General features: G+C 39.9%; 1 protein-coding gene and 1 pseudogene across 4 annotated transcripts in view; one reads left to right on the forward strand and one right to left on the reverse strand.

Moving 5' to 3' along the window:
* Positions 1-25,614, forward strand: part of Fam210a (family with sequence similarity 210 member A) — a 42,038-nt gene extending 16,424 nt beyond the window's left edge. The window contains exons 2-5 of one of the 4 annotated variants that reach the window (XM_041639143.1): positions 8,626-8,673; positions 9,195-9,707; positions 15,321-15,432; positions 19,050-25,614. In XM_041639143.1, coding sequence (XP_041495077.1) covers positions 9,232-9,707; positions 15,321-15,432; positions 19,050-19,283 — 822 coding nt within the window. In that variant the 5' untranslated portion in view covers positions 8,626-8,673; positions 9,195-9,231 and the 3' untranslated portion in view covers positions 19,284-25,614. The remainder of the gene's footprint in view (positions 1-8,625; positions 8,674-9,194; positions 9,708-15,320; positions 15,433-19,049) is intronic. The other 3 variants (XM_041639146.1, XM_041639145.1, XM_041639144.1) reach the window with 3 other exon arrangements.
* LOC121438755 lies at positions 5,654-22,980 on the reverse strand (annotated as a pseudogene).
* Positions 25,615-26,232: the final 618 nt, after the last annotated feature.

Here is a 26,232-nt window from a genome sequence, read left to right on the forward strand (position 1 = left end):
TCACAACTTCTCATCTTCTGTGGAAACAAAGGCAAAGCCTCTTTCCCAAAGCAACATATCCTTAGGCCCAAATTTTGAAGTCAAGATACTTTAAAATATATAGATTGATTTAACTTAGCAGTCCCCACAATCAAATGTCTCTCAGCAGTTAGTTTATTAATAGTCAGAAAATTCAGAGAAAACAAAATAATATACATAGTCCAGACTCTCTGTGTATTTGGCTTATTATAATTTTTCTTACTCTATTTCTTTTTCAGAGACCTCATTTTATTATCTTTAAATTATTCTATTAATCTATGTCTGTTTTTATTCTTTTTCCTCTCTCCCAAACCTACATATTTTTTTAACACAGTGACCCATTTAGAGGTTTCTTTTTGTCTGAATCTGCCCTTATTATGTATCTGTATTGTTTTTTGATCACATGAGACAAATCTGTCTACTGCTCAGCTTAGTGAGTGGCACTGGTGCATGGCAGTTGGCTCCTTCCCCTCGGTCCTCATGGCAGAGGTACGAGTGAGAGTCACACTCATCTCTCCAAGTTTAGGAAGCAGTGGATCCATTCTGTCTCCAAATAGCATGCAGCCAATATCCCCACAAACCGCAATCAAGTGCTCCATAGCAAGACCTCCCAAAAGAGCCATCTGTGCCAGAATATTTGTTTCTCAGATGTAGAAACATCTTAGTTTTTATTATTCAAGTCTTTCAGTTGCTTGGTTAGAGTTATCTGTTTTGTTGTTGCTTGAGGTTATTGTGAAAGTATTATTTGCTGTTTCTTTCTTAGTCTCTCATTTGTAAATGGGGAGGCTACTGATTTAATGTGTTAATTTTATATTCTGCTACTTTGCTGGAAGTGTTTCTTAGCTGTAGAATTCTCCTGGTAGAGTTTTAAGGGTCATTTATGTATAAAATCATATCATTTGCAAATGAAAATACTTTTGACTTTCTTTCCTATGTATATCCCTTTGTTCTTTTTCAGTTTTGTGAATGTTCTATGGAATAGATATGGAGAGAGTACAGCCGTGTCTTGTTCCTGATTTTACTACAATTGCTTTGCGTTTCTATCTGTTTTGCTCAGTGGTTTTCAATCTTCCTAGTGCTGTGTTCCTTTAATACAGTGCTTCATGTTGTGGTGACCCACCAACCGTAAAATTATTTCATTGTTACTTCATAACTGTAATTTTGCAGCTGTTATGAATTGTAATGTAAGTATCCAATCAATCCACAGGTTGAGATTCACTGATTTAGAATGATAATGGCTTCAAGATTTTTTCATAAAGGAATGTTGAATTTTGTTTAAAGTCTTTTCTGTATCTACCAAGATGATTGTATAATTTTTGTCTTTCAGTCTTTTTATGTGATGTTTTATGTTTATTGATTTACATGTGTTGAACCATTCCTGAACCTCTGGAATGAAGCCTTTTTGATCATTGTACATAATTGTTTTGATATGTTCTTGGATTTGGTTAGCAAATATTTTATTAGTAATTTTTCCATCTGTTTTCATATATCGTTCTGTAGTTTTCTTCATTGAATCTTTGTGTCGTTTAGTTATTAGGGTAATTGTGGGCTCATAAAAAGAATTAGGCAATGTTCCTTTAGTTTCTATTTTATAGGATAATTTGAGTAGTATTGGTGTTAATTATTCTTTGAAGGTCTTAATTCTGTGCTGACTCCATTAGACCCTGAGCTTTCTTTTGTTGGAAAGTTCTTAATTACTGCTACTTCACTGGGGATTATGGGTCTGATTTTAGTTTGACTTTCGTAGGTTTTATATGTCAAGAAATGTATTCATTTATTTTAGGTTTTCCAGTTTGGTTGGGTACAGATTTTTAAAGTATGTACTTTAAGATCTCTGAATTTCCTTGGTTTCTATTGTGGTGTCCCCCTTTACAGCTCTAATTTTATTTTTTGGATCTTCTCTGTTCATCTTTTAGTTAATATGGCTTCACCAATATTATTGATTTTTCTCAAAGAACCAACTCTTCCTTTCAATAATTATTTCTGTTTTTGTTTTATTTTATTGATTTCAGCTGTTTGAATATTTCCTGCTATTTACTCTTTAGTGTTATTTCTTTTTGTTTTGTAGCTCTCATGTATGCTGTTAAGTTATTAATATGAGATCACTCCAGTTTTTTATGTAGGCACCCAGTGCTAGAACTTGTCTCTTAGGACACCCTTCATTGTGTCCCATAGGTTTGGGTATATTTTGTATTCATTTTCATTCAATTCCAGAATGTTTTCAATTTCTTTATTTCTGTCTTAACTTATTTAATATTCAATAGTATTTCTATGAATTTGTATACTTTTTATTGTTTCTACTATTGTTGATGTCCAGCTTTAATTCATGATGGTCAGATAGGATGCAAGATATTTCAACTTCTTATATCTGTTGAGACTTGTATTGTGTCCAAGTATATGATCTGTTCTGGAGAGTGTTCCATGAACTGTTGAGAAGTTGTTAAATTCTTTTGTGTTTGAGTGCAGTGTTATGTAAATATCTGCTAGGTTCATTGGGTTTATGGTATTAATTTAATCCCAGCATTTCTCCATTTAGCTTTTATCCGAATGACTTGTATATTGTTGAGAGTGAGGTATTTAAGTCACCCACTATCACTGTATGAAGGCCATGTGTGATTTTTAACTATGGCAGCATTTCTTTTATGAGTTTGGCCACTTTATTGGGTGCCTTAATGTTTAGAATTGCAGTATCTTCTTGGTGGATTTTTCCTTTGATGTAGTATGTAGTGTCCTTCCCTACCTCTTTTGATTGGTTCTGGTCTGCTTCTTGGGTCTATTTACTTGGAAAATATCTTTTTCCATACTTTTACCCTGAGATGATGTCTCTCCTTGATGTTAAGGTATTTTTATTGAATGTAGAAGACAAATGCTATCTTTTTATTCAGTGTTAGTCTCTGTCTTTTTATTAGAGAATTGAGGTCATTTTTGTTGAACGATACCAATGAGCTAAGGTTTGTTTAATTCCTGTTATTTTATTATGATGTGAGTTTTCTCCCCTCTTTTGATTTACTGGTCTAGGATTAGTTATTCCTTTGTTTTCTTGAATGTGGTTAAACTCTTCAGACTAAAGTTTTCCTTTTAGTGCCATTTGTAGAGCTAGATTTTAAATAGATACTGCTTAAATTTGGTTTTATCATGTAAACCAAATTTCTTTCTTCATCATTTGTGATTGATAGTTTTGCTGGATATAATAGTCTAGCCAGGCTGACTGATCTGTGATCTCTTCAGGTTCGTAGTACATTTGTCCAGGTCTTGTAGGCGCAGTTCACGAGGTCTGTGAGCACCTGGACTAGAGGACAACAAGTGTTTATTTGGGGAACATTCATAATAAGAAAACTGCTGTGTTCCTCTGCTCTGTGGACACTGGGAGCTGTGAACGAACAGAATCCAGACCACCAGCCAAGAGAGAGAGCAAGCTCTGCACTTATCAGTCCACATGTACTACCTCAGATCACGTCCTAATGGGCCAGTACCCAAAAGGCTATTGGCTGAATGAATTCCCACAACACCTTCTTTCTTTTAGAATCTCCATTGAGAAGTCACGTATTATTCTAATGCAGTGGTTTTCAACTTGCCTAATGCTGCAAACTTAATACAGTTTCTCATGCTCTGGTGCCCCCCCACTACTTCAAAACTGCAATTTTTTGCTGCTGTCATAAATCATAATGTAAATATCTGTGTTTTCCTGTGGTCTTAGGTGACGCCTGTCAAAGGGTCATGACCCACAGGTTGAAAACTGCTGTTCTAATGGAACTACCTTTATGTGTTACTTGGTCTTTTTCCTTTTCAGCTTTTAAAATTCTTTCTTTGTTCTGTACATTTATTTTTTTAATAATGTGCTGTAGGCAATTTCTTTTCTGGTCTTGCCTATATGATGTTCTATATGCTTCTTATACCTTGATAGATATCTCGTTTAGGTTGGAGAAGTTTTTCTTCATGGTTTTGTTGAAAATATTTTCTGTGCATTTAACTTTTGTTTCTTCTTCCTCTAGTCCTATAATTTGTAGATCTGATCTTTTCATAGTGACCTAGGTTTCCTTCGTGTTTTGTGCATGGGGATTTAGATTTGACATTTCCTTGACTGGTGTGCGCATGTCTTCTTCCATGTCTTCAGCACCCGTCATTCTCTGTTTCTACTGGTGGACTTGTCTCTGAGGGCTTCCATTTCCAGTTTTATCTCAGTTTGGATTTTCTTTAGTGATTCTATTTCTTTGTTAAATACTACTTTTATGCCCTGAATTGTTCTCATTATTTTCATTCCTCTGTTTGTTTCTGTTTTCATAGACTTTATTGTGGAATTTATTTATTTCCTCTTTAATGTCCTTGAGCATATTCATAATTGCTATTTTGAAGCCCTTGTCTTGTGCCTCAGCTCTACTATGTTTATGAGGGCCTTGTTCTAGGTTATGGATTCTGATGGAAGCAGATTGTCTTTTTGTGCTGGTTTCTAGGTACCTGGAGGTCTGACGACTGGGGTGATTCTAGCTGTGGACATTTGATTTTTGTAGGCTGGGTGTTTTGGTCCTTGGTTTCTGCTGCTCACTATGGATCTCAGAAAGTGTGTGGCTGTGAGTTGCCTCCAGAGAATGTTTTTGTAGTTGGTTGGTGGCAAAGAGAAATAAGAGATGGAAGGAATAAGCGGAAGGCTGAGAGAAGCCAAGGGAAAGAGCTAAGGGGTCCTGGTGAACTCCCCAGGAAGTCAGAGATGCAGTGTATGGAAGTTACAGTAAGACAGAGAATAATCTGGAGAGATGAATGGATAGGGGCAGAGGATGGGACCCTGCACTTGTATCCAGAGCCTTCAGTGAATGGAATTGGGGTGGGAGGAGAGCTGCGGGTAAGAATGAAGAGATCATAATGGAGGACAAGAAGGATAGTATGAATTGTCACCTTAGTCCCAGCCTGGTATGGCTGCAGGGTCCCAGGTGGATAGTGTGTCTTGGGGTCAAAGGCTGACACAATGGAATGCGAGTGGGTTAGAGGGGGAAATCCACTGGAAGGAGGAAAGCTGGGTCTGCATCACAGTTAGGTGTAATTCCCAAAGAATGCATGTTATTAATTCATAAATAAAAATGATAAACTATATGGTTTTTGTATCTTGCAGCTTGTTATATTTCCCAATCCTGTGAGTCTTTTGGTAGAGTCTAGGCATTTTTATGGATTGTATCATTTGCAAACAAAGATAATTTTTTCTCTTCATATACATATTTCATCATTGCTTTGGCTAAAGTTATGTATTGCAAAAGTAGATATACTTGTGTTCAGATGTGAAAAGAAACACTTTCAGGTTTCCTCATTTTAGTATGGCATTGACTATAGGTTTGTCACATGTAAAAGTTGTGTAGAGTATTCGTCCATCCCTGATCTGTTTGGATAGTTACTACATACATGCTTTCTCTACACCTATAAATACAATTACAATTTTCATTAAGCTGATGTGTTGTTAGATCTTTTAATGTTCTTATGTTGAACCATTATTCACCCCAGTAGAAAATCTCACCTAGCATGCTGTATGAACTTTTGGTTGTGTAATTAGAATTGATTTGCCAATATTTGGGCAGGGCGGGGGGAGTTTAGTGTTGTCTGTTCACCAGTGGTACTAGTTGTATCATTGTCTGGTTTTAGTGTCAGAGTGATGTTAAACTTGTACAATGAGATCTAACTTTAATTGGAATATACTGTCCAAATCACCTTGTAAGATAAAATATCCAGTTGTTGTCGACACTCTGAGGAATTGTGTGATTTTATAAAAAGAAGAAGAAGAAGAAAAAGGGGGAAACTATTTAGTCACAGGGTGTTCTGTGTTGATCATGAAAGTGGCTAGGTGATGGGGGAGGAGGAATTAATAAGAAAAACTAAGACCACACACCACTTAAAATTTTTTTTTAGGACTTCAGCTGTCATCAAATAGCAGGCATATAATCAAAAACAAGAGAAAACAAAATTAGTGCAGTAGGGGTGCTTACACCTAAAGAAGATGCACAGAGGTTGCCAAGTTCTATTTGGTTACTGGAAGCAACACTAACCCTATGTAAGCATCATCCTAAAATCACAGAAAGTCACAGAATTTTATTAGAGAGAAGAACAACAATCTCAAAAGACATTAAAAGATTATTTTTATGCCTTATAAAACTTAATACATACCTCCTAGTGCACAATTAAGGTTATAAGTCATTATAGCACATGGCTCTTTTGGATCAAGAAACAATCATACACAACAGAGTTTTATCCCAGTAAGATTCTGGAAAATTAAATTTTCACAGCACCAAATAATCAATATGCTTTTTGAAAAAAAGTGTTTAGTTTACTTATGAGGCATTGAAGGATGCAGACTGTCACACTCGCAAGAGGCCTAATATAATCAGGTATATAGTGCCATTGCTCTACTGGACAAAGTTTAATCCAAAAGAGTTGGCAAGTGTTCAAATTGGCCAGAAACTTGTTGCTCTAAATAGTGCCTACAAAGCAGGGATCTTGGCTTCAAGTCAGGGCTCCTCACAGAAGGGATACACAAAATGTAGGTAGACTTGCCAGAACTCATTCCAAGGGCAGAGCATACCATTTTAACATCAGAAATGGAGCCCTGCCTGGTCAGATAATACCCCAACTAGCCATCAAAGCTCAAGAAAAAATGGAGAGTTATAGCCCTCAGACTCCAGAAGAGTACGGTCCCAGGACATTGAACAAGACACTTCACTGTCTTACATTATGCAGAAATTGCAGCAGTCAGTGCTAGCCAGACTCCATAATTAGAAACAAACAAAATTTACATACTCAGAGACTCATGAGCAGTGACAAGTGACTTAGCCCTGTGGTTCAACAAATGAACCTAAAAATTACCATGAAATAACTGGCAAAGACTTTTCCCATGCCATTCTTTTTTTTTTTTTTTTTCTTGTCCTGGTTCTTTATTTTGGGTAGAACATCCAGAAGAGATCATCTCCCCCAAACCCTTAGTCAAGCCGCTGAACCACTCACTGTCCATGGAGTTTCTCTGCCCTGCATCCCAAGGCCCCTCAGGTGGATGTGTCCATCTCAGGGATCTCAGTGGACACTTCTGTGGGCACGCCCAGGCGCTGGGGGGGCACATAGGAGCCCATGCCCGCTGCCCTCTCAGCCTCTTCCTGACTTTAGGGTTCGATGCTCAGCTGCTTCAGCCTCTTCTTGTGGTCTTTGGATCGGAAATGGGTCTTCAGGTTGGCAGAATCGATGAAGTACCTCGCGCAGGCCACACAGCGATGCAGGCCGCCCCCTGGCAGATCCAGGTCGGGCTCGGCGTCCAGCTCCGGCTTGGCCCGCGGGAGGCCCTGCTGCCGCAGCTCGCAGTGAATCTCATCCAGGTCCGGCCGTGGCTTCTTGGCTTTCATCTGGCGGGCTAAGGAATGTGCAACCATCTGTAAAGAGGTCTGGTGCCCTCTTCTGGCCTGCAGACATGCACACAGACAGAATATTGTATGCATAATAAATAAATTTAAAAAAAAAGGAATGTGCTCCTTGCGCGCCGGTCCGGCGGGAGCAACTCATGATCAGTGACACCAAGGCTGAGGAGCAGGGTAGTACGGAAAGATACACACGTGCTGACCCATGCCATTCTTGAAAAGGATTACAAGAAACCTCACACACACACACACACAATTGCTTCAGAAAGATGATTCAGAAATAACTGACTCCAGTGCCAGAGAGAAGTACTAACAGAGCGTGAATACAGAGGACAGAACACCTGTTAATTAGAACAGTTACTGTGAGCATACATTTCTACCTATAATTCCTACAAAGAGAGAACAGGACATTCTGGGGATGCCCAAGGGAAGGGATAGGAAGTAATGGGAAGGAAGGAAAGAATGGGCAGTAAATATACTATTATGTGCTAAGATATACCACTTAGGCTACTATGTATTTAAAGGACCTCCAGGCAGCCCTGGAATACGTGAGTGGAAAATGGTGAAGAGATGATTCAGTCATTAACAGCAGTGGCAACTCTTCCAGAAGACAGATTTTCAGCACACATGTTAAATGACTGAAAACTGCCTGTAGTTCAGCTCGAGGGTAATCTGACACACGTATACACACTGAAGTATAAATAAGTCTTTTTTAAAAATGCTGGGATGGAACAATAACTATACATTAGTAGTTCTTATAATTCCATCTGCTACTGAAAAACATGCATTTAAAGAGACTAAATAATTTGCCCCAAAATATTCTTGATTAAGTTTAAACCTTGTCTTTTTCTGAAGTCCACATTCTTTTAAAATGATATCTTACCTTTCAGTGGAGGTAAGGGGGTTAATATCTTGTCATGATTGTATTGTGGTCAGAAGAGGGTGTTGAATCAATCCCCTGGAGCAGGAATTACAGAGGGCTGTAAGCTGCTTGGTGTGGGTGCTGGCGACTGAATTCAGGTCCTCTGGAAAAATAGCAAGTAATCTTAACTGCTGAGCCATTTCTCCGGCCCCTTGAATTCTTTAGACAGAATTACTCTTTGTAGCCCAGTCTGACCCCCATCTTGCAATCCTCCTTTCTCCTAAGTACCTTGTCAGTCTGTATCAACACTAATGCCAAGTCAAATCATGAGAAATCTTTTCTTCTCTTTCTCTTTTCTTGATATAGGGGGAAAGAAGATAAAATACCAGGCTGTTTCTTAACATCATCAATAACGTATGTGATTTAGAACTTTATTATTACTTGTTTAAAGGCTTTTATAGAATAGATGGTACTAATCATAAATATCCAAACCTTAACACTTGTGAATTTATTGTATTTACAGAGTAGCTTTCCACCAGAAATAGCACAATTCTGTAAGAACCTTGTTAAAGTAGTTATTATTTTACTTGTTGGCTTAGGCAGAGTCTGAGAACAAAGTGCATGGAATTATGTCCCCAAACATCTGTACTCGGATCTGTACAACAGAAGAGTCCTTGCAAACCTCCCGTTTTCAGTGGTGGAAGGGTTTCTTAGTGTTACCGTTTGTGATGCCTGCTAAGCAGACTTCTTGTGTTTGAAGAATGTGTTTTATGTTAAAATCCCAGTGCCTGAAAACTATGTAACTTAACCACATTTCCTGCAGATTAGGTGCCAGTTTGTCTGTCCTATTATTTCTAATGAATTACGGTTAATTTTTAAATAGTTTGACTTAAAGTGAAAAGCTATATGTAATACAATAATTTTTCTAAATCTAGTCTCTGTAGAAGCTGAAATCCATCACCATCCTTCAAAATGCAATGGAATGTACCACGGACTATGTCTCGGCTGACACTCAGGACATTCTTGGAACCACTGAAAGCCAAGCTCTCTGATCACCACGGGAGCATAAAAGGACCCTTACCTTGGCATAGAGATGAATACAGACTAGTTTGGACACCACACCTTCGAAAGCAGTGGTTACATTTACCTGCTGTGCAGTGCCTTGCAAAGCGAAGGAATCTATTAAATGCTCAGCCACCTCAGCAGAGAGTCCTTCACCAGGACCGATGGGAGCAGGATATTTTAGCCAAGAGGGTTTTATCTTCCAGCGCCACATCCCAAGAAACTCCATCAGAAAAGAAGGAAGAGCCAGATCCTTTACAAGACAAGTCTATTAGTCTTTATCAACGGTTTAAGAAAACCTTCAGACAATATGGAAAAGTCTTAATTCCTGTGCATCTAATAACTTCTGGTATTTGGTTTGGAACATTTTACTATGCAGCTATAAAGTAAGTCTTTGCTTAGTTGACTGCCTTCCCACTTTTTATCACGTTAGTCTTCTTGTTTATGCTGAAAGCCTTAGTTTTTATTTTATTATCTGTACGTGGGGCGGGAGGCGGTCAAGCACATGGCGGTCAGAGGACAACTGGTGGGAGTCAGTTCTCTCCTTCACCTTGTGTGCCACGATCGAGTTCATGTCAGGATTGCAGGCGGGCACCTGTACCCACCAAACCATCTCACTGGCCCTTAACTTTTTTTAAGATTTATTTTGTTTCTAACACGCATATGTGTCTGTTGGGTGTGTGCATGTGAATGCAGGTGCCCATAGAGGCCCGAGGATCAAATTCCTCCAGAGCTGGAGTTATAGGTGGTTGTGAGCTGCCCTCTTTAGGAGCTGGGAACCAAACTCTGGTCCTGTGCAAGAACAACATATTCTGTTAACCACTGAGCTCTCTTTCCAGCCCTTCTCTGTCTCATGCCTTGATTGACAGAGGAAAACTACTTTTTATAGCTATTATCACATTTTATTGAGAATATCTAATGTTTGTTTATGGGTGCAAGTGTTTTGCTCAGTTTTTAACTGCCATCTTGATTTACTCCTCCAAAAACCAAATACAGTAAGTGATACAGTTCTTCCCATGTATGAATATGGAAACAGTTTGGGTGAGGGGAAATAAGCTAATTCAACTCATAAGAGGTGGAGCCCACACCGAAACTGAATAGGTTTTCTGGTCTTTGAACCATCTCCTGGTCTCATTGCTGACAGCTTTGCATGTTTAAGAGGACTCAGAAGTAAGGTCCTTGTTGTTTTGTTACATTTATTTGTTGTTGGATAGGTGGGTGGGTATGCATGTGGAGTTCAGAAGGTAACTTTCAGTTGGCACTTCTCTCCCACCTTATGGGTCTCAGAGGATGAACTCAGGCTGACTTAGCAGTGAGTACCTTAACCCACTGAGCCATCTTTCCAGCCTAAGTCTAGGTTTTAGAAATGCAGCCGAACCACGAGTTCTATACTTACATGTTTCTATGGTGTTTCTACATGTGAAAAACTACTCGTTTGGGTGAGTGTATAGTATTGGTAGAAAATTCACAGGCTCTTTTGCCAGAGCCTAGCTAACATGAATTCATCACAGGCTGATACTGATTATGCATTCTGACTGATAGCATGCTAAGTCATTTTGTTCTGATGGGAAGTGAGACTGGTGGGCCTACCCTCTGGTATTGGATGGAAAGTATTCAAGTGCATCTTTTTTTGGTTACAGTTCCTGCCTTTTAAGGTAAGGTGTATTCATCACCCTGCTGGAAAGCAGGGAAACCTGCAGTTCTGCCCTCAGGGGCCACATGCTGTGACCTTAACTTGTTAACTCTTGTTAACACTTGTTAACTCTTCTAATCAAAGTCCACTAATTTTTTAATGCCTTATTTGTGTTTAATGCCTTGCTGTTAAGGCATTAACAAAATATAACAGTTGTGTATAAGGAGATCACCCCTTGGCAGAGAAGCTGATGAGCCTGCTGAATGAAAAATACTATTACTGGAGTTTTTAGGGTCAAATTATGGGCCTAGGCTTAGCCCCCTTTAATAATCTACTTTAAAAGACAACTAATGGTAAAAGCAGAGAAAACTGATTTATTCAGTGTGACCAGCATGAGTCCAGTCACCACCGGCCACAAACACAAACCTGAGTCCATCTTTGTGCTACTGATGTGAGGTTTAGGTTTAAACAGAAGACAAGAGATAGGCATAACTAATCAATTCTGATCAAAGTGTGGTCTCATCCATCACTGTCCACCATTGTCTTGTCTCGTATCTGTTCTTCAAAGTCAGCAAGCTCCCCCTTTGGCTGGCCTCCAAGGCTCTAGCATTTTCCTTTAGCAGATGACAGCTGAGGTGGTTCCAGTTCTTGGAGACCTCTGTCTGCCTCAACAGTCTGATAGCTGCATACAGAAAGACAGGTGTCTTCCTTTAGAGTATCTACCAAGATAGCTACAGTATCTGTCCCAAGGTGGTGGGAAGTGGGCTACTCTTCCTGGAAAACAAGGGTTTGGGTGTTTCTCACTGCAGTTCTAGAGGGACAGGTTTTTCTTTATGTAATTGATACTGTTCTGTTTCTTTGTTTCTTTGCATTATATTTTTTGTTAAAGACATTTTCTATACATGTTTAATATTTGTAGAAGTCCTCAGAATTGCCCTATTTTTGACAGAAGCTACTCAGTTCTTGGGGCCATTTAATTCTGCCATCAGATATGTGGCTTTAGACATAATGCATTTTCTTTTTTGAGCCACTTGAGGATTCTTGTGGTTCAGTATTGTCAAAGATCATGTCTTCTCCCAGTTTCTGGTCTCATGAGGAAACCTTATGTCCTTAGTTAATTGAGTATGAGGTTGCTTTTTGGCCTATTATATAGCATATCAATAAAAACTTGGGAGTCAGATACTGGGGTTAAGAACCTAAATGATCAGAGAAGCAGCAGAGAAGCAACCAGAAACCTCCCCCCTTTCTTTCCCCTCCCTCTCCCTTCCCCTCTCCCTTTCTCTTTCATTTTCCCTCTCCCTTTCCCTCCCTCCCTCCCTCTCCTTCCTCAATCCAAAAGAGCCAAGAGCCTTTCTCAGCCATGCCTTTCTACTTCTTGTCTCTAAATCTGTCTATAGCCCGCTCAAACTTCTATGGTTAATTTTGGTCAGCTAATGGCTAGCTCCACCCTTTAACTCCAAGCAAGCTTTATTGTCAGAACACAATCAAATGATAAACAAATTATTTTATTGAAAAAGCAGACCCCAAGTATTCTGGAGATAATAGTTGTATTTTAGATTCTTCAGTTCACCTAAAGCAGCAGGGGTGATTCTGTCACACATGATCTTGACTTTCTCTTCTTCTGTAAAATGCTATGTCAGAATATAGAGGTGAGGCTGCCTGCTGGCCTGGGGTTGTTAGGCAACATGGACTCATGGCTAAGAGCCACCACCTACCGCCCAGTATGATAGCCTGTCCTAATGAGTTCACATATGTTGAGTGGATGACTTAACCACAAGTAATACTTTATAAAATATTCTTGTCTACAAAAGAAAACAGAGTTAGTACATGTTCCAGTGGGAATGGTTTACTATCAGGTTGAAGTCAGTTATATTAAGCTCCGGTTTTCCATCCAGCTAACAGAAACGTTGTATTTCTTTAAGAGTGTTCTAACTGGAAAACACTCTTTCCTTATTGGTTGCCTTTCTACTAGTAAGAGAAAGGGAGAAAATACTGTTTCTGGAAGCGTGGACATTGGCATCAATGTTGTACTTATGACCTGTTTGTCTTAGTTACTCCCACAGTCTGAAAGCAAAGTATCCTATATTTAGCTAGGTGGCAATGTTCTGAAGCTCTCTTAAATGTATTTCAGACAGAGCTAAATTATGCTAATGGGTGTGTTTATATTGAGCTTCCTGACTGCTACTGTCTGGCAAAAGGTAGCAGAGGTCTGTTCTCTAAACGTAAGTATTTCGTGTAATTACTTATGGCTCAATAACAACTGTGTTGCCCATACTGTGTGTCCATAGACTCGGGTTCCTGATCACACAGGTGCACTCTCAACCACACCTCTGCTGGTGTTTACTGTACTTTCTCTAGATAGTGAACATTTCTTAGGCCTTGATGAACCATCATAAACTGACAGTTAAAGCGCACATTACTGCCCGACCACAAAGTGGCAAACATTGAGTTTTCTGGCTTGATTTAGATTCTTATCTTTATGATAAAAGTTTTCAGCTGGGTGGTAGTGGGGGAGGCAAAGGCAGGCAGATCTCTGTTAGTTCGAGGCCAGCCTGGTCTACAAGAGCTAATTCCAGGACAGGCTCCAAAGCTACAGAGAAACCCTGTCTCGGGGTGGGGGGGGGGGGGTTCTTATTTGGCCAAATTTTGTCTTATTATTGGTGTTAAATGCACAGATTTTATGTGCTGGGTTTAGTTGGAACTGGGAAGTAATGAAATAATTTCATAATCATCTTTGTGCTAAAAGATTAAACTAGCTTGCTATAAGATGTTGCTTTAAAAATTTAAGCCATTAAAAGGCCAAGTCTTAATACTGAGGCTTACTTTAATAGGATTGTATTGTTGTCTTAAAAGAAACTTGAATATGCAGATAAATGGTAGTATTGAACTCCTGGTTGATTTTTAATTTTACCTTTTTAAAATGGTTCTTTCTGACATTCTGATTTTTTATTTTTGATGCTAGCTAGTCTTCCTGGGTCATGATTAGCAATGTCTACTCAGAGTACTCTCAGGGGCTTATTACAGTTAACCCATTATTTTTATATTAAAAATAAATTAATGGCATCCAACTATCTTTGTCTAGGCAATTCCCTTACTTAATGACAAGGGAAAGAAACAATTATAATGGAGCAATATGAGCACCCTGCCTTAGTTAAAGGTTCACTTTGAAGTGCCAGGGATGGGACACGGGAAGAAAGGGATGCTACGTATTACTGTCATATGCAAAACCAGACACAGCTCAATCTGCGAGGCTTTGCTGTAGGAGAATTTAACCTAAATTTCCTCATGAGAAAACAAGCTCACTCTCAGATTGGGTGCTATCCTGGACATCTTAAAGTCCCTATGCCTCCCCCCACCCCCAAAAGTCCTCTCTGGTTCTCTCTAGAGTTTCCACATCTAGGGAGGGGGAGACTGCACAGAGAAAAAGCAGCGAGTATACTGAGGCAAATTTTTAAATTACAGATTTTATGTTAATATATTTTTTGTATTAACCATATACTACTATGTGTATTAAATTTTATGAATGTGATAATTACAAGTTTAGATGATTCCTTGTCCTGATACAAATACATAGAGGAAAGATTAGAACAGTGTGGTACAATAAAATGAAGAAACTAAAATTACCTAAGTCAAGGCTTTAACAGCTTGGAATTTCTTTGCCTTCCCTCCCTCCAAGAATCTGTTGCAATTTACTGTAATTATTCCTTACCTTATTATCATAGAGAATAATTACTATAAATATTCTTTATCTGATACAAATAATTACATTCTTTATTGATAAGCAAGAATACATACTTTTAGAAATGTTGGATTTTGCCAAGCCCACAGAATCACTCATTCTTTGCATGATAGCACAGAAGTGGTAGTGATGAAGTTTTAAAGGTAAGAACATAAGATCCTGAACTGTGAGTTGACGTGTCCTAAGAAAATGGTATTTGTGTGAGGAAATGAATATCAAGTAAACAGTTCTGACCCTGCTCTCCTGGTTTACTTAAAGCCATTACTGTGACTATAAATAAAGTGTCTGCTTTTTAAATAAGACTAATTTAATGGCCTTGTGAGATGCAGGACGGCAGTACTACTTGTGTGTTGAACTTGGAGAGAGTGAAATGAAAGCATTCAGTCACACAGAATCAGCTGTTAGACTTTTGTTTGTTTATTTTTGGTGGTGGTGGTTTAGTTTGGGTAGGTGTGGATTTGTTACTGTTGTTTTTTGATTTGCTCATTATGTAGCCCAGGCTGGACTCCAATTTGTGAGCCCACAGTCTTATTCTTTTAGTCTCCTGAGCAAATAGAATTGAATATATATTATGGCAAATTTGTACTTGTTGTTTATACGTGACTAAATTATATGTTTCCTTTTCAGAGGAGTGAATGTCATCCCTTTCCTAGAGGTCATTGGATTACCTGACAGTGTAGTAGACATCCTGAAAAACTCCCAGAGTGGAAACGCCCTGACAGCATATGCCATGTTTAAGGTGGGTTCTTTGCTTACCCTCCCTAGGAAACTCACATTGAGCTCTGAATTAAAGATATATATATATATATATATATATATATATATATATATCCTATTTCACATTTTGTATTTCTAATGAGCAGAAGGTACAAAAATAAAACTATGACTTTAGGAAGAAGTGCCTTAAAAAATAGGTAAGCCATAGTCTGCCAGGCTCAGGCATCCCCCTGCCCTGACTTGTTACTGAAATCTAGCATTTGCTTTATTATTTATAATAGTTTACCCTTCTTTAGAAAATGGGATTGTGAAGGCTGAATTCACACTGTTTTGTGTGACACAGTCCAGGCTTAGTTCTTAGGTGTTCTCACTTTAGAGAGTCTATAACTTCTCAGGGTGTACACAGTGCTGCTTTTATAGAAAGTCTCTATGCCTGTCTTTATTATAGAGGGGAAGTCTCATTGTAAATCATAGAATTCAGCTATATTAATCTCATATTTTATTTAAAAATATGATTCTATGATATCCATATTCAAATAAAATGAAAATTTGGGGAAAGTAGGTGTTACTCTTCTGTGTAAAAGTATGTAGAATAATGACTTACAGTATTATGTATTACTATTATGTAGTGGTGTTATGCTGTGTAAAAATACATAGTGACATAGTATTATTCGGAAGTAATGTTTTTTTCTATCTTTACTAGAATCATCTGAGATCTCAGATAATTTTTCTCAGAGCTTAATTGCTGTGTTTTTCTCATATTATTTTACAGTGTTTTATAGCAGTGGTAGGTTAAATTTAACATATCAGAGTACATGATGGTGGTTTAAGTCATTTTTTCTGACTCCTTTCTTTATAGCATCTGATTTAAGAGTTTTCTTTATGTGCTCATGAACCCCCCGGGAATTCAGGGGCCTGTTTTTGTGTTTTTGCACTCTCCGGTGTACTTTGAGGTGCATTAGTGCTTAGCATATTTGGAAACCTACAAACCCTGTGGATTTTTCCCCCTCATGTCCTTCTGTAGGGTGAGAAATGGAATATGTCCTGAGTTTTCTGTAACCCACAGGACTTCAAGTAGAACAACAGAGATGCCTTCTTCCTTAAGGCAAAGCTCCAGAGTGAGGTATGCTAGTGCTGGGCAGCTAGCTGGTTACACAGCAGAGCTCCTTTAACAGGCACTGTCGTTGGCTCAGATTTGTCCAGAGCTTACTCCGGAATTCACTGATGAGGAAAACACTGTCTGACCAGGTACACCTTTAGTTCCAGCATTTGGGAGAAAGTTCAAGGCCAGCCTGGTCTGCTTGATAAGCTCTGAGACTGGAACCCTTTCTTTAAAAAAGAAAGGGAGGGAAGAAAACAAAGCACTGCTAAGACTTCCCTTGGAGAGCGCATTCTAGGGAAGGAGAGTGGGCAGGTCAAGGGCAATTGGAGAGACAGAGAAGGAAGGGTTGAAAATACTCAAGCATGCATGTACATACACATGTGTGCATATATGGTGTGTGTATATTTAAATTATACTAAATGTTACTGATCATTAAGAAGAAAGAATATACAATGGGTGATGGTAGTGCACACCTTGAATCCCAGCACTCAGGAAGCAGAGGCAGGTGGATTGCTGTGAGTTCAGGCCAGACTAGTCTACACAGTGAGTTTCAGGACTACCAGTACTACAACAGAGAAATCTGTCTCAAAAAAGAAGAAAGAAAGAAAGAAAGAGAAAGAGAAAGAAAGAAAAAAGAAAGAATGAATATAGTTAAGAACACTTGATATTCTTGCAAAGGACCAGGAGTTTGAAACCCAGCATTCAGTTTTTGGCTCACAACCATTTGTAACTTCAGTCCTTTGACCTCTATGGGCACCAGGCACACATGCAGTGTGCATACATATGTACAGGCAAAACACTGATACACATAAATATTTTAAGAAAGAATAAACCAGATAAGAAGATGTTTTGGTATGTGTTTTTTGTTCACACCCCCACCACCACGCCCCTAGCCCCCACCCGTGGTCCTCCTAGATTGCAGATTTAGATGGGAAGTGCTCTGAACAGTTAACAGGTTGATCTGGGAGTTGGCAGGGAGGAGAGGGAGACAAGGGTTCCCAGCAGAGGGAGCCTTGAGAACTGCAGGATGCTAGGTACCAGAAAGTTAGATAGGAGCCATTGTGGCTGGAATGAGCAAGAGAAGCAGAAAGACTGCCAGATCAGGAGCCTGTGTGTTATAGGGAAACTATTGGTTACTTTGAACGTGTGACTTCAAATCACTGCAACTGCTATCATGTTGAAGCCGGGGTAAAAAGCTGGGGCATCAGGATGAGGCTGTCTGCTACAGAAGCCTAGGCTGCATGTCCTCATGTCAGCACCCAAGTGGTCCCTGGGGAGGCAGTCAGAAGCAATTGGATGGTGGGTATGTTTTAAAGAAACTAATGGACTTTCCTAATGCTACACATACAAATTACGTTAAAGAAATTGAGTAAGAGCTATTTATTTTGGCCTGAGTAAATGGAAGAACAAGTTACCATTTTCTGTAGTGAGTAAAATTTTGGAAAAAGCAGGTCTGACTGGGACAGTTGAGGCCTGTGAGTTTGTGCATATTAAGTCAGACATTCAGGTGCAAATGATTTGGGTAGTTGGCTATATGTGAATTCAGGGAAGGGATTCAGTATGGAGATGTAAATTAAGAATTCTTAATATATAGATGACATCAAAAGCAGGAACCTGGACAGGCCATCGTGGGAGTGTGAAAGTGAAGAGTCTACAGACCTTGTTCAAAAGCTACAGTGACGTGGCCAGTGTGCCCGAGAAAATCCACGTGGGGGTGGTCCTGGCACCAGGTGCATGGGAGTCAGGGAGAGGGAGCTGTTTTAGAGTGGGCCCAGGCTGCTATCAGGTCAATGGTGTGGTCCCACAGAGGCCATTGAACTAAAGAGAGCCACTTGGTGGGATTAGAGGAACAATTGAGAGAAGAATGGCAGGTACTTTCTGAATGTTTGCTGTGTACTGTGCCTGCTTGAGCTCCCGGTACCAGGTGGCCATTTGTTTTTGCAAAGCCCTTCCACTGGTTCAAGTCTTTGTTTTCATCACAACATAAGGACAAAAACTAAGAAGAGCTGCCGTGGCCTTGGGAGACGTCTGTTCCGGACCCTATGGTGAGATGGTAGCATACGTGCAGAAAGAGTTAAAGAGAGACGATTTGAGAGTAGAGCAAACGTGAATCCAGCAAAGAAGTATCTGACTCTTGCTCAGCTTCCCACTGTTTGAACTTTGGCTGCATTTTAGCTCAGGTAGATAGTGCATGTCAGAGATTTTGGGGCACAGAAACCTGCACCTGTATTACTGTTAGAATCACACCCTCCTTCTGCCCCCATGCTCATTAGCATTCATTAGGGTTTCAGTGCAGCTGTCTGTGATAACCCTGAAATCTTAAGTCATATGGTCTGAGGACAGACATTTTAAAATAAGTCTGCAGAAAAGTAGCCCTTGTTAGAAAGACAAACGATATAGAGTATTATACTCGCCTTCTCTAACAGAAGTGTATGCTGATTATTACTGAAATGTTTAGTTCCAACTTAATTTTGTTTACAGTCATAATCAGGTGTTGATCAGCCTGTTTGCTTTTGTTTCCTCCTTCTTCCCCTAAGATTGCAACACCTGCCCGCTATACTGTGACCTTGGGAGGAACGTCCTTTACCGTGAAGTATCTGCGAAGTCAGGGGTACATGTCAACCCCACCACCTGTCAAGGAGTATCTGCAGGACAGAATGGAGGAGACTAAGGAGCTCATCACTGAGAAAATGGAGGAGACAAAGGATAGACTCACTGAAAAATTACAAGAAACCAAAGAAAAAGTCTCTTTTAAGAAAAAAGTGGAATAAGAGTGCCTTATGTAAGATGTTACAGAAAGCCCCACACTTTAACCCTAGGAGACTGGGGGCAAAGAACATGTTCGGAATGTCCTTCTTTCTTTTTTTTTGTTTGCTTGCCTAAATGTGTATATCCTCCGAGGGTTAAAGAACAAAGAGGTTTTTTGTTTTTAAGTTAAATAACAGTGGAGGGGAAAAATCAATGTTTTTCAAAATGAAATGAACTCAGCATACAAATTTTATATATGAGTTACAGTAATAAGCAATAGCTAATGCCCTCAAAGTCAGAGTTCCTGTTCCATAGCCTCAGAATCCAATCTGCTTCACGGTCTCTGACATTGCAGTGTGTGTACTGGTCAGTCCACTTATAGTGTGAAGGCAACTAAGTGCCCAGCTGTGTGGGGTGAGCACCATTCAGACTCTGGGTAAGAGACTGGAGAAGTTACCTACAAGTTAACATGTAGCCCTTAGTTCAAAAAGGTTGTATAAATCCAGTCTTACATTTATTAGTAAGATATGTTGGTTATGTGATGAAATGGACCCTGCAAAATGGTTTTTAACTGGAGCTTGTCAAAATCACATTTTTAAAGCAAATTCTTTTTCAGACTTAACTATGCATGGTGATTGGACACTTGGATTGTCAGACTTTCTTGTAACTCACTTCTGTCTTCTCCAGCCAATCTTTGGAAGAAAATGAAAGTTTTATATAAACTTTATTATTGAAATAACATACATCAGCAACTCAAGTTCACTCTTCTTAACTCCACCGCTGATTGGGTAGGAACAAGTCGGTAGCTGCGCGTGCTTGAGAATGGAGGCTTATAGTGGGTCCGTGGAGAGCAGGTGAGCATTGCACCAAGGAGGCTCATCTCAGATCGCTCCACTACGTCAGCCCTGTGGGATTTGGGTCCTTATATCCCTGGTCAAAACAAAAGAGGCCGGTCTGTCATAGGTTCCATTAGAATTGTGGTTAGTGTTTGTCATATTGGAAGGAAGAATTCCTGCTTAAATAGTCTGCTTGACTGTTTCTAGCTTGTAATGAATCGGGCTGGCAGGCAACTCCCATGTCTGCAGAATGTCTGTGTGTGGGTGCACTCTGAGCTTTCCTTTAGGTCTATTTAACCCTTGGGTTGACACTGGCGCAAGAAATGACCTCTATAGGGCATTGGTTTTGACTTGCCATCAGAAGAATGTCAGAGACCTTGCCATAGCTGTCCCATTCAGCCCCTGCTTTGTGACAGAATTTATGTCTAATGCTTAATTTGGCCAAATTTAGAGAATAAGGAGATAACCTCACATTTGAGATATCTAGTCATTTTATTGAAACACTGAAAATGCTATGGTCGGAGTCTTCTGGGTTGGAGAATTACAGAGGAATTTGTCATGGGTCTCTGTTCTTTGTGTGTTGGCAGCATGATTAATCTGAGGCAGAGTTCAGTGCACTGCTACAAGTTGATGGCACCCTCTCATATAAGCAGGACAACACACTTTAGCATGTTTATTGAACAGGAAGATAGTAAATGCTGATGTATTAACATTCACCCCTCCCCCAAACGACCAAGAATACCATGCTAAATGTGATAATATAGAAGTTTTTCTCCTAAGACCTCTTACCAGTCTCGGTGCATAGGGCATATCATCTAGTGGAGGTAGCTTGAGAGCTCTTAAGACATTGCTAATAATCATGAGACTGCAACTTTTATCCCAAGTAGATAGATATCTTCTGCCTAGTCCATTAGAGTCGCATCACCCTCCAGTTCTAAGTCTGGGTTGTGTCTCGCCAATTATAGCAAATAAGGAGCTGCTTGTTATCTGCTTTTAAATCCAATGAAAAGGTCCCTAAAGATTTGAGAAGTTATATTGTTACTATTTGGCATCAGATGTCATAAAATGCTGTTGTTAATATTATCCTTAAAACAAACAACAACCAACTTGCAGGGGATCCTGCAATGTGTTGATAGCAGACAACAGTACTTGTCAACTTAAATTATCAAAATGTAAAATATAGATTTGTATATGCTGAACTGCATTTTATTTACAGCAGATCATGGGCTTCTCTTAGCTGCAAGGGAAACGAGGAAGCTCCACATCTGGTGTGCACATTTATCCTTTTGAAAAGTACGCTGATGTCACAGATGAAGCTGTGACTGAGGTTTTTTTTAATAGACAGAAAACATTTGCTTAGCAAATTAGTAAGTTCAAAAGAAAATGAATTAGGTAAGAAGCTTGGTTTGTTAAAGAATAAGAGTAAAACCTGCCTTTTAAAACATCACATCATTATTGAGAGCCTTTTGTGCGAAATGGGGTGCTGTTTGGATTTCACCAAAGGGAAAAGTTTGTATATTGGGAATAGCCTTCTCCCCACAGTGAAATAATAAAACTAAGACTTGAAATATTTCCAAGTTTTCCACTTAAAATCTGCCCCCGTCTTCTCATTCACAGATGAAAGAGTGAAGAGCTTTATGCTCGGGGTGAGCTAGGACTGGGAGGCTGTCTTGTTCCTAGGCCAAAATTGTAGGGATTTTAAGCATCTTGAGCATGTGTTGAGGGATACGTAGGTCTCTGTATTGGAAATTTGCAGAAGAGGTGTCGGGAAGGCAGTGAGGACGTTGTCACTCATCCATTCTTCAAATAATAACTGTGCTTGGTCTCCATTGGCCCATGTGTATGTTGTTTACCAGTTTTGTATTAAGTAGAGGTTCCATGAGAGAAGGAAGAAGAAAGTCATATACCCAAAGGACAGCAAAGTCTGGACCTCGTCCTTCCTGATGATTGGAATGGTCTAAGGACCACTCCTTTCCCAGAATTTGACCTTTCATGGCCCCTTTAAGGAAACTTTCTCTTATACTCTGAGCTTCTCGTAGTTAAATGCTGAGTTAGGCTTGCTGGATTGATTTTTCCCTCTGAGACTTCTATGACCTTTGATCATTCTAACCAGTCAAAACAAGTCTGTGGTTGGCCTGTGTCTCCAGGATTAAGCTTTGAAAATTAAGGTCTATTCTTCCCTATACATCACTAATAGTCACTAATAGTAATTACAGATCCTCATTATCCTGTGGCAATTATTTGGTTATTTTGATAAGAATGATCTTCTTAGTAGGAAGAATGTCGTTAATTTTAGAGCCCTTGAGGGCAGAGTGGGCCATGGTTTGTTGTGAGGATTTGCTTGAATGACCTTGTTGGGAAGTAGGTATCAAGTGTAGAATATGGCTTCTTACCCAGTGAGCTAAGTGGAAGTACATCATGCTGTTTTCTCTGGGAAATCAGTCCAGTGAACAAACCTTGGTGGTGAGAAGTATGACTCCATGCCAAAGTATGCTTCCTGCTTCCTGATTTTCCTGAAAGTGTATTAGAAAGTGTATTAGCTGGAAACTTTGCTTTTCCCCATTTACCCACCTCCCTTTGTGCGACCTTTTCTGTCTTGAACTTTGACTAATTTAAATGTTAGCAGTCACTGACATGAGAAGCAAGGACACGTACAAGGAGTGTGTCCAGTGCAAGTCTGCTCAACAGGTCTGTGAGCACAGTTTGGTTCAGGGTGCACAGCAGCACAGCGTTCTTCCAGGGATTTGAAGCTTCCAGCTGCAGTTGACTGGACCCACCAGTTTCTAGAAACAACATTGAAACCTAACTTCATCCTTTTTGTTTTAATAAGATGAAATACACATAGTAAAAGGCGCTTTCTGCCATATTTTGACAATTCCATAAAGATGCTCCACAAAACGGCAATTCTATATCGTCCTTTTCTAGTTAAATGTTAGCTCTTAATCCTGGATTTGATTTTAGGAAGGGCAGCAATGTTCATACATGAACATAGTTTAGCTGTTGCCTTGTTTGAGCCTCTGAGTGTTAGACTGGAGATTTTATGACAAGCGTGTTTTTACTCATTTGAATCCATACCTCCTCAGGATTCTTACTGTGGTATCCAGGTTGTCACTGTTGCTGTTTCTCTCATCCATGGGTGCTGGGTGTCCTTACCTGCTTGGTATTCGGCCGTGGCAGTGTAGTTATAGGGCCCTGCTGCCCAAGACCTCAGGCAACAAGTACATTATTCTGTTTCCTTGGTGAAGCAAAGTCAGGTTATGGGAGCTTGTGTACTCTGTATTCTTCTGACCAGTAACAAACATGTATGCATTGCTGCCAAAGTAAAAAATACTGTCAAGTATGTCCACAGACCTAATGCGGTATTTTTTGAGCAAGCTATTCACTAATTGCACTGTTTTGTTTTTAAGATTGTTAGCTTTTACCTTTGTTTTTACCACTGATAATAATTCAAACCCAAGGCTTAGAGAACTGTGGAATTTAACACTGATGAGTCATGTTAGGACATTGAAGCCATGTTTTGGTTAAGAAAAAACCAAAGACCTGTGTGTCTGAAGTTAGCCAGGCATTACTCATGTGGTCCCTTTACCCTGTGGCAGGTACTTAAGTATGCCAGGCCATGCTCTTGGACTTAAAGGAAAATAAAAGTCAAGCCAGTTCATCACATTTGCCAGTAATGTATAGCCTGGCTCTTCTGATACCATTCAGCTTTTGGCTGTTAACCTTGTAACGTGACTTCCTTTAGACTCTACTCTGGTCATCCTCTTTTTAGAGTGATCTGAAAGGGAGATAGAAACTATTTTGTGACCTTATCCCTTCGTTTTTCCCCTTTAGTTTTGGATGGGCTGGGGTGGGGAAGCTAAAGGTCCAGTCTCATTCTGTCCTCCGTCAGCATCTAGTGAAGTTGGCTTTAGCAAAGCATTCAGGTTGCAATTTTCACACAACTAAATCCATACTTGAAACTAGTTTCTCTTCTGGTCATATAATATCTTTTGCCTTTTCCTAATTACCACATTTAAAAGTAATGAAGAAAAACCTTAATCAAGTCTAGATTTTATATATTAAGTATAAATAGTAATGTTAAATATTTCATATATCAGGGACCACTTGGCCTCAAGAAATTCTCAGATTGTCTCCTTTTCCTTCCTCCCATCCATGTATAGTATTAGAAAGTGCCATATTTGAAAGCCGCTGAGACTAATTTTTCCATTTAATTGTTGCCAGTTTCTAGAAGATCTGAAGCCATCAGAAACTTGTATTTATGGAAAATTTTGGTGCAGTGGAGTTTAAGATATCCTTAGGAAATACTAGGTTTCAGCAAAATTGAGTGCTTGCCCTCTGAGTCCCTTGAAAAGGAAGGTTAAAGCTCACGATTCATTTGGCCAGAGGGAAGATTTCCTATGTAGTAGTCTCAGTACCATAAAATGAAAACAAAACTCCAGGTACTTCCACACAACTGTGCAGCAAAGCTTGTGTGTTCTTCACTGCCTTGGCAGATGTGTGCCTTGTGTGCAGGGACAGCCTCCACAGGACCTGCATGGAGAAGACAGTGTGTGGTTAATGTGCCCATATCTTCAAGTGGACAGCAAGAACAATAGGACCTCTTTGGCTAGCAGCTGCCACTTCATGTGGACACTTAAGGGTGTGGTGGGCTGCTGTCTCTGCCTTAGCTCTGCTTGGCTGAAACAATTGCACGTGCTCTATAGATAGGAGTTTGGAACTACCTCCAGCCAGGGACATTAATTACCAGAGGTGAGCTCTCGAACCGTCTGAAGGCTGCTGGGCCCAAGGTCTGAGCTGCTCTTTACCATATGTAGCAAATGTTTACAGAAACATTTTAATTAGAATCTGTGTAAGCCAAACAGATCAAAACAGTAAAGTGAGGGAAATCTAACCTGTTTTAAGTAGCATGTTCACTCAGAAGGCCCAGGGTGAGCTGCTGTCTGAAAAGTCCTTGTTTTCTGCATCAGGCCTTACCAGAAGCCTTCAAAGCTTGTTAGGTCCTCAGCCAGGGGACTTGGGCAGAAGGTAGTCCCACGAGGCACTCTTCCATTGTAAACTGGAGTCCCAGCCTCATGCTCTTCAAGGGTTCAACCTTCCTGCTGTTGCTTAGCAATGCCTCTTGATGTCCTCCTGCTTCTCCTGAAGCAACTCTTGAGAACCTGGGCTGGACTTTGAGAGGAACTCAAATCTGCTAGTACTGAGGTGGTCAGTACCAGTGGCAGAGGGGCAGGAGAGCCTGGCACCTCTCTTCCTTTGCTCACACTGCTTGCTGTTAGGTTTGGGAGCTCTGGGGACAGCCTCTACTGAGCTGCTGAACTGGGAATTCTCTGAGAGCACAGTGTGGTCTGCTAGTGACTAAGAATAAGAGTCCCCTCATCAAAAAAAAAACTTCACTCTGAATCTGAAGTGGACTAGAATTTGGGCCCACGCAATTATTCCAGTAAAACTTTGAAATTGTTTCTATTTGTTTATTGCAAATTTTCAGAAATGGAAAAAATAAATCTATTATCATGCTAAATTCACTTATCCTCACTGTCTGGTAGGTTATGTGGTGTTTATGCATACATGTGTCATCTAGAGTCTATATACTTACTTAGCACAGATAAAATGCGCTCCTCTCTGTGTAGGTCATATAACAGCTGAAGGCCTCCAATGTCAGGGATTGAGTATTTGTTTTCAGACCTACTTAGCTTGTTGTGACTGGCTTTGTGTGACCGCCATCCAAAGCCCCTGTGGGGTTAGAAGTTCTCAGGAACCAATTCTGAATGTCCCATGTTAGAACTCAGAATGGAGAATTCTGTGATGTCATCTACTCAGGTTTATAGAACCCTAGGAAATCCTTTTAAAAAGTCAGCCACCAACCAGTGAGCTGGGGATTTAAAATGTTCACTGCCAAGCTTGGCAGTTTAACTGCATTCTGGGAACTTACCTGGTGACAGAGAGCACTGACTCGAACAGGTTGTCCTCACCACACACCAGCTGTGGCACATGCGTACATGTGTGTGTGCGCACACAAATGTTTTTCTTGAGTCAGTAACTAGAGAATGATCAGCAGTATCCTTTGGGCTGGGGTATAGCCCAAAGAAGAACTGTTTCCTGGGTCCCATCTCCAGCTCCACAAAAAAGAAAGTATTTT

Source organism: Microtus oregoni, unplaced genomic scaffold, assembly GCF_018167655.1.
Source record: "Microtus oregoni isolate MIOR12 unplaced genomic scaffold, Mior012 000057F_ref0000458, whole genome shotgun sequence".
Taxonomy (NCBI): Eukaryota; Metazoa; Chordata; class Mammalia; order Rodentia; family Cricetidae; genus Microtus; species Microtus oregoni.